The following is a 9,089-nucleotide window of genomic DNA, read 5'->3' on the forward strand; positions in this document are numbered from 1 at the left end:
AGTAGACACCTAAAACAGATCAGCTTTGTCTCAACAATGAACCACAACACTAGAAGCAAAAACAACCTTTATATATATATTTTTTTTAAAAAAAACTTCTATCAGGACAAAGATGATCAGCAAAAAGGGGGTCCAGTGTCTTGTCTTATGATATCCACAATGACAGCAGCAGTGGAGGTAATACAAAAAAAAAATAATAATAAAAAAAATCAACAAGTCAGTGCAGTACCAGTTTCCACCACTTCTAGCTCTCCTTGTTCACATTTCCAACACATCTGAGGGGGAGGGGGAGGAGGAGGAGGAAGGGGGGGAGAGTGGTGCTGGAATTGGCACACACAGCCCACCTCCCAAATAGCACTACTGTGGGGGGGGGCACAATGGCATGCAATTTCTAAGCAAAAATATCAAGGTGTCAGCTTCCACATGCACCAATAAATAAGAAATAAGTTAAATATTCCCTAACTTTAAATCAGATGCTACCATTCCTCTCCACCTCTCTTCAGACAAAAAAAAAAAATGCTTCACTTCCTGTTTCTCATGTGTTCTGGGTCCATTCTAGATATTTGTAGTGCTGCCCAAATACAATCAACAAGTTGAAGCACATTCTTCCAAATATAATTCTGTCGACTGACAACATTGAGATGGATATGTGCACTGTGTGGTTTCTATACTGTACATGATACACACACACACACACACACACACACACACACACACACACATATGGAACATTCTTGACACAGTCCTATCTGGCATTATGGATCTTCCTACAGTGAATGACTTTGAGGCAAGTGAGCAAGCAGTGTTTGCAGAAACTTGAGTGCTTCCTTTTGTCATTAGTAAAGGCAATCATGCCCTTGCAAAAGCCTACAATGAAATTTTAGTTTGTTTGTTTGTTTGTTTGTTTGTTTGTTTTGAAGAGGGCTGGATTTTTTTTTTTTTTTTTTACCACCAGTTACCAAGAATGACCGTGTAAGTCAATCCATCAAATGAGAGGCTGTACAACAAAAGCCATCTGAATTCCCCTGAAGGGGCAGCAAGCTATACAAACCCAACACATCTCCCATTGAGGGAGCGAGGAGGAGGGTGGACAAGGGCAACATCTATCATTTAGGATAAGCCGGATATGCCTCACATAGCATGCTCACTGCTTCTTTGGGCCTGTTTGGAAAACAAACAACACTAAAAAAATAGAACGTTGGTTACAAAAATAAGTATAACATTCAATACTTTGATTGTCTTTTTAAAATCTATTTATTTTCTGCATATGTAGATGACCTTTAAAGATTTCAAGCGCATAACGTTGAAGGTGCACAATTATCTTTTTTTTTTTCTATTTTTTTTTTGTCATTTTGTTTTGTTTTCAACATCTTAACATGAAAATAAAATATTGGTCCACAAAGTATAACTGTGCGGTATCAAGTGCTTTTGTACAAAAAGAAAAAAAAACGATATTATTATTAAAATATTCATTTTAATGGCTTTACTTCATACATAAATACATGTTGAAAGAACACAGGCGCAATCCACTGGTTGGGCAGATATATCTGAATGACTTTAACGACTGGATGTATATACACAGGAGGGCAGTTTGTGCGCTTTAACAACGCTACAAATAGGCAAGTCGGCGTCCTTTGTTCCTAACTCTCTGTCTGTACCTTCTTCCCAGAACCGCTGCCAGGTATTTCTGCACGGCCATCTGCTTTCTATAGCGACTGTAGCTGTCGGTGAAGATCCCATCTGAATGTCGTTTGGATAAAGGCTCTGAGTCCTCCTCCATGCTGTTGTCATCACTGAGAGAAAAAAAAAGAGAGAGAGGGAAAAAAACATATTAGTTTAAGCTGCAGCCTTCTGCTTCCAAACACATTAACGCTTTTTTTCTGATTTGACATCTTAGCTTTGACAGTCTCTTGATCTTGCCATGATGCAAAGTTGCCTGCAATCATTAATAATGTATTTTAGGAGTATTTTATCTTTTCCTTGTCTTTCTTTTTTTTTTTTTAAGCAAGCCAGTGTAAGAAAAACAGTGATTTAAGCGTTTTAGAAAACGTATAAATTATTCATTTGCAGTTCATTCCATATTCTGACGCATGATTTTTTCAATTGTGCTGGTGCAAACAAAAAAAAATCAATTTATGGATTGATCACAAATACATCGCAGTGTGTTTTACAGTCACAGAAAAAAAAAAAACTGACCCTCGTTGTTAAGTATTCATGAACGCAGCACGCCACAGTAACAACAAGAGAAACGAAAAGATGCAATGAAAATGTCTAGACTTTATTTCTACAGAGAGATAAAAAAAATGAAATGAGACAGACAGTGATGCAGCAGCCTGAACTTGGGCAGCGGGAGAAACAGAAAAAGAAAAAAGATGACTGCAGGTAAACGCTTATAAGAAATGCCCTTACCCTGCACGAATTGTCATCAGAGAATGCAGATAATGTCTCGCTGTTAACTGACCCAGGATCTCCCTCAAGGCTCTATCTAATTCTTCCTCAGCATGCCTTTCTGGTCTGAGATGATAAAACGCCAAAAAACACATAGATCATCAGTGACTAAAAACAAAAAAGCGCAGACAAAATGATCAAAAGTAGCCTAAAATGTCCCCACCCACCCGCAGGTCCAATATCACACAGGCTATCCTCCCGTATCTGCCGTTATTATAACAGTATTTCAATCAACATTTTAGGCTACTCCGTATGAAAATAACACTGAACAAATAACATGAGAAACTCTGGGAAAAAAACAAAGCAAGCAAACATTATCGCAAAACAGCAAACAAGTCATTAAAAAAAATGGAATCCACGTCAAGGCTTCAGCTGTGTGACATTAAAACGCATTTACCTTTTCTCTGGTGGGTAGTAGAGAGTGTACGCGTCGTCGTTTAAGGATGGCGGGCTTCTTATAGCAATTTGGTCGCTATCAAAACCCATGTCGGATAATGAATTCCCATCCTCGTCGAAGGCGTCGTTTTCAAGTCTGCAAAAAAAAAAAAAAAAAAGAAGAAAAAAAAAAAGGGAAGAGAGCATTCATCACCAAATCTGATCTGTACACAAGTGGGACGCGTGGAGTGAAAGAATGCCAAAATGTCTGAATCTGCTTCCAAAAATCAGTGGGAGGTTAAATGCGTTCAAGATAAAAAGGAAGAAAACGAAATATCATCCAATATCTGGGGGTGTTTTTAAAATAAAACCAGAAAACGAATTATTCAATTCTGGAAAATACAAACTTAAAATGTGTAAAAATATATACAGATGTATTTTTTTCTTTCTTTAAATTTTCTTTCTTTTTTTTTCATCGGGAAAATCTATTTTTAATTCCAACTTGGTGCTGCTGCTCTTAACACTGGCTACAGCCTCATTAATTATTTAAAAATCGAAACAATGGGTGTGAAAATGATCACATTTAGTGTAGGCGTGCAGCCAATAAATGTATTCAAAGAATGCTGCAATTAGTTGTGGAAAAAAATAGAATCAATAACAACCACGCCCAAATTATGGATACTTTTCACAGGACAAAAAAAAAAAAGAATAAGTCTTAAATGGACAGAGCTTTCCTATTCGTTTTGCCTCGCCTCTCCTTGGTGACGCCAGTCCACCGTCATCCCAAGGGCTATCCACTGCATTGACTGCACTCTCATTTTTAATAAGGGGAGTTCTGTGAACCGTCCCACCGGACAGATACCTTTACGCAATTTCCATTACCATTTTCCACCCAAGACTTGCATGTGTAGATGTTAAAATGACTGGTTTTCCTTTCGTTATTCCTCTTGATTCCGTGATTCAAACTGTGCGCACAGGTTGTGCGTAATTACGCACACTTATTTGATTGCACAAATCCAAATTCTTAAATAAGACTTAATCATTGATTACAAAGCTGCATCATCATTAAAGAACTAGATGTTCAGAAGCATTTCACATGGATTAATTAAAAAAATACAATCATAATCAGGTTGTAAAGATGCATAAGCACATACACCTACCTAATCTTAGGGTAACTTAGTCCGATAGGTGTGCAGAAGACGCTGTAGTGCATTAAGATTCCGTAGATGAGCAAGATTAAAGTCGCTTTACTCGAACTGGCCATGCTGTTAGAAAATGAAAAAACAGACAATAACATGAAACAGGTTAGTCGCTCCTATAGAAACAACATGCTCGCTTTCTTTGTTCTATCAGTCTGCGCTACTTCTCTGTTACTACAAACTAAAAAAAAAAAAGCTGGATCGAATAATAAACCTGTTTAAATTAACTGGATGAACACAGCGTCCGTTTGCTCAAACAAAAACGATTTCTGCCTGTTTGATTCATCCCATTTCTTAAAAGTTTAAGAGTGGCATTGACACCAGATCCATGCAGCGCCAAAGTAATTAAAAAAAACAGCAGATCTCCATGCAGTGCAGAGAAAGAAAAAGAAAAAGAATCATTTCCATTACTTTATCTTGCTCTCCAGCATTGAATTTCTCCGAGTTTTAAGAGAATCCGCAGCTAAAGCACATACCTATAGCAGGGAGGCAGGGAGAGCGCTGTGCTGTAGGATGTGATCCGGGTGCGGCTGTCGTGGTGTGTGTGTGTGTGAGAGAGAGACGGTATCTTTCTCACGGCACTTCTTTCCTGGCTGAAGCGCCTCCGTCGTCTCCTTATGTTCCCCTCAGTACAGCCTATCTCACTTTTATACACAATTAATAGGACTCAACCAGTCGCGCAGGCAAACAAAAACTCGGTGGGAAAGTGCGCTGTATGTTCGTCTACATATCGTTGCTCTAAACTTTTGTCCTGTGCTGTGATTGCCTTGGATTTTTATCCATGTATCGTAAGCCTTGCCCCCCCTCCTCCTCCCTCCAATAAGTCACATTAAGGATGCTATAGACGTCATCAAGTCTTCCTCCCGGAATATAATAGTACAGTTCCTTCTTCATCGATGCATCCGTCAGACTCACCCCCCCACCTCCCTCCTAAGATGGAAGTTTACTTCCAAACTTTCTTCTTAAAAAAAACCCCAGAAATGTTAGTGAATGCATACATGAATTCATGAACTTTGCAAAGGACGATGTGACGACCCATTCAAATCAATTACTCCCACAACGCGACCGCGACAGCTTTTTTCTTTCTTTTTTTTTTTTTTTTTTTTTGTTTTTCCCACGCGTCATCAATAAGTCCAATTAGGCTTTTATGATTATGTCTGAGCTGGGAAATGATCATCTTTGCTGGTGGTTGCGGTTTCATGTGACTGCACGGTTTTGATGGAGGGTGGGGATCGGGCTTCCGCTGACCAAGTTCGAGGCCTCTGGGGAGTCAGGAGCTGTCCGGTGCTGAAATGAATCCTCTCAAATTGCCGCTTTCTGACATTACAGTCACTTCTCTAATCATTTCCAATAATTGCTCATTGGATATCGAGGAGAGGATTGGGGGGGGGGGGGGGGGGGGGGGGAGGTAGGGAGGTGGGGGTGGGGGTGGGGGGTTGTTGACGCAGGATGCCGGTTCAGAGAGCCATCAGCCTACGTGGCTTTAGAAACGTTTCGCCCATTTTCCCAACATTGTTCTCAAATTATCTGTATCATTGTAATGCGCTGATTGATGTGTTAAAACGAAAAAAAGAAAGAAAACAGAGAAAAGGCCTCATAGGTTTACTGTTATATATTTGGCAATTAACCAAGAAGCAGTTGGGCCTAATTCCTTCCACCCATACTGGGCTGATGAAGCCTCACTTTGCACTTTTTCGGCAATATGTCGAACTTATCTGCATGTTTGCTGCTTTTCTGTAATCGATGACTTATTATTTGCTAATAAAATTGGAGAAGTGCAAACTTGGCATCAATATTCATGACATAAAATAGACGGATCACACTAGAGTTTGTCGGATATCAAACGGATGCAAGTTCTACACCTTTTTTTTTAAATTATTATTATTTTATTATTACTTCTTTATTGAACAAGAACCAGGCATAAAAAAACATTAATCTCAAAACGAGAAGAGATGATTTATGCCAGATCTTTTGCTATTAGCTCATTTCCATCTGGAAAGGTACACAGAACAATCACCAAACATTCATTTACATGCAACACCATTTCATAGTCTCTATCACACTAACAAGTATACAGACAATTCTACAAGCACACATCAACATGTAAATACCAGCACATTCATCCAGAACAACTGTAAAATTACAATTCATTACAGTTATTATTTCGTCTGGAAGTCTGATTAATTTCTCAGGCCTGTGTGGGGCCTCATTATCATCAGCGCTCCTTTTTGATTCATCACTGTAGCACTGAATCAGACCTATAGCTCACCGACCTATTGAAGACTTTTCCAGAGGAGGAGAGATTCACGTCAGCGTTTTGTTTACTCTGACGCAACGTGACGAACAGAGCCAGTCACTGCTAAAGGGGGCCTATCCACAACTTCTACTTCGTGGGGCGTGATTCCCAAGAGGAACGCAACTTAAACCCCATATGTTTTAGCTGGAACAGATTACTAATACGAGGCCCTGTTGCAGCAGGTATAGACGGAGCTCAGAAGTCTGAGGAAACGGCGCCATCATGAGGAAAAAAAAGAGAAATGTGCAAAGATCCGCAGAGCTTCTTTGATCACCAGAGGTACAAGGAAAAAAGATGAGCAAACTTACATCTTGGTCGTCATGACGCAAATAAGCAGTTATGTTTTCGCAGCTTTCCTCTTATCCTCACACATATCTCTTTGTAATTAACTGAACTTAAAGCCATTATGTGTAGGATGTGTGTGAGGATGCTAGAAGTATCTTTTTGATTATCCTGATATCAATTGTGGGAAAAAAAATTGAACAATCCCAGTGTTAATTGAAAAAAAAAATGAAGCATCTGTACTTGACCCCTTGTCACATATTGCATATGTCAGCAATTTCACCAAAATGCAATTTCCCCCTTTAAGCTTCTCAGATTGAGTTATTTGAATAATTCTTAAATTGACAGGAAGATGTAAAACTATCTGTATTTCACTCAAATGAGAGAAAAGTGAGGGGAAAAAACTACAAAGCTGTATTTGCGTGGCAAAAATTGTCCCATTAATCATCTTACGACCCCTCAGATTTATCTTGTGACCCCTTGGTGATGTCTCTATGCTCTGAGCCACTGATATAAGCTACAGCTCACCTCCTCTACCTGCCATTTCCTCCAAACAGTCTGGAGTACAAACATTATATAACCAAAACTTTCAATTGCAGCAGCAGTAGACATTTTTTTTAATGTGGGATTGTGAAAACTGTTAACTCCAAAGCTTTAATAACTTCAATGTAACAGTTTTATTTGAAAATAGAAGTTCATGCTTTGATGCTCAAATCAATTGCTTTTTTCCATGATCAAAGCTAGCAGGTAAAGAAGATCATGCCTTTGCAGTAGCTGCCTCAAAACTCTGGAGTAGTCTTCCCCTTTCAGTCGAGTGCTCCCACTCATTGATACTTTTAAGGTAAAACTCAAGACGTACATGTTTTCAATGGCCTTTGGGTGCTCTTAATGATTGAAGTACTTTTTTAAATAATCTTTTATTTATTTATAAATGTATCTTACAATTTTTATTCTGTTTTATGTTTTACATATGTGCGTATACTTTGATATTGCCTTGTGTTTTATTTTTGCCTTTCATTGTTGTCTTCTATTTGTGCCTTTTGCCTTGTCGTGCCTTGTAATTTGTACAGCTCTTCGGGGAACGCCAGTTGTTTTTAAAGGTGCTCTATAAATAAACTAGACTTGACACAAGTTCAATTTGCTGAGAGAGATCACGACATATGGTGGAAAGCTCTGGAAAAAAGCAAGTATTGGATTTAAAAAAGTGCCTTTGAAAAAATGAGTAATCATTTCTCTCTCTCTCTCTCTCTCTCTCTCTCTCTCTCTCTCTCTCTCTCTCTCTCTCTCTCTGTGTGTGTGTTTGTGTGTGTGTGTGTGTTTGTGTGTGTGTGTGTGTGTGTGTGTGTGTGTGTGTGTGTGTGTGTGTGTGTGTGTGTGTGTGTGTGTGTGTTTTCAGGCGACGTCCCTCAGAGGAAACTTGTGGCAGCATGCAGTGCGTTGAGAGTCACTAGGGGTCAGCAAATCACTTCTGAATCACTTCAAAAGAAATCTCAGCATGAGGTCTCATATACAGCAGTACATGTTGTACTTGCAGTGTCAATACTTGTCGTCATCATTTTCTCTGATGTAAAATCGGTAAGGTACGACCTTGACACTACCTCCCCCACCCCATTCTATAGCTTTTTATCTTAAAAACACCAGAAATATATATCCAGGCTTACTCGTTTGCCTTTTGAAATGCTATGGCATTGATGTCATAGGGAGTTAAAAAGGCTTTTATACACAATGTGTTAACTGCAGAGCGTTTTAACAGTCTGTACAGTTGACTGACTCAATAAAGTAGAACTGAACAAAACTTTATTGTCCACAAAAGGGGAAAACTATCTTTGGCCCATCCGGCAGCTAATGAAAACAACAAGACACACACACACACACACACACACACACACTACATAACAACACTGAGGTATGAATGCTGCATGTGCGCAGAATTTAAGAAAAGCATCTTTAAGCATTAAAATTAAGTGAGTAATGATGAAGCCAGTTTGTGCAATGAATTACTATTGGAGCACGTGAAGGGCCACAGCTGACTTAATGTTAATAAAAGAATCAATAAATATAACCACAGGCTACTTTATGTGCCGTAAAAACCCATTCAATCTTTTACAATAGAGGGCGCCAGATGTCCGCACATTGTGTGTAAGGTTCAAAGGTTAAACCGCACATTAAAGAAACGCTCAAGTATATTCATACGGTGTTTTTATACTCTTGGATTGATTTATAAAAGAACACACGTTTATGCATTTGGTACGGAGCCAGATGGAGGATTTTGTCCTCAGACATTGATGTCGGCCATATTGGGCGCACGGGAAAACCATTCAATAGCAGATGATGCAACGTTCAGGTGCTGTCGGAAAAAAATGCAAATTCCCGGTATGAACCTAGATTTATGAAACCATAGCAGGAGAAAAAAAAAGAGAAAGAAAAGTTGTTGTCTTAGACACCACAGTTCTCACAGTGTTAATTGCGAGACTAATGCAAACTGCATA

At 39.1% G+C, this 9,089-nt stretch overlaps 1 protein-coding gene across 2 annotated transcripts; it reads right to left on the bottom strand.

Moving 5' to 3' along the window:
- Positions 1-1,485: 1,485 nt before the first annotated feature.
- Positions 1,486-5,069, bottom strand: adcyap1b (adenylate cyclase activating polypeptide 1b). Of its 2 annotated transcripts, XM_044368561.1 has the most exons (5): positions 4,499-5,067; positions 3,984-4,088; positions 2,846-2,980; positions 2,410-2,514; positions 1,486-1,793 (listed from the first exon to the last, which is right to left on the bottom strand). In XM_044368561.1, exons 2-5 carry the CDS (start codon positions 4,085-4,087, stop codon positions 1,610-1,612), a joined length of 528 nt encoding a protein of 175 aa, XP_044224496.1. In that variant the 5' UTR covers position 4,088; positions 4,499-5,067; the 3' UTR covers positions 1,486-1,609. The 2 variants fall into 2 exon arrangements, with proteins under 2 accessions (XP_044224496.1, XP_044224497.1); XM_044368562.1 differs by lacking the exon at positions 2,410-2,514 and having other exon boundaries at positions 4,499-5,069.
- Positions 5,070-9,089: the final 4,020 nt, after the last annotated feature.

The sequence above is a fragment of the Thunnus albacares genome, chromosome 12, assembly GCF_914725855.1.
Source record: "Thunnus albacares chromosome 12, fThuAlb1.1, whole genome shotgun sequence".
NCBI lineage: Eukaryota > Metazoa > Chordata > Actinopteri > Scombriformes > Scombridae > Thunnus > Thunnus albacares.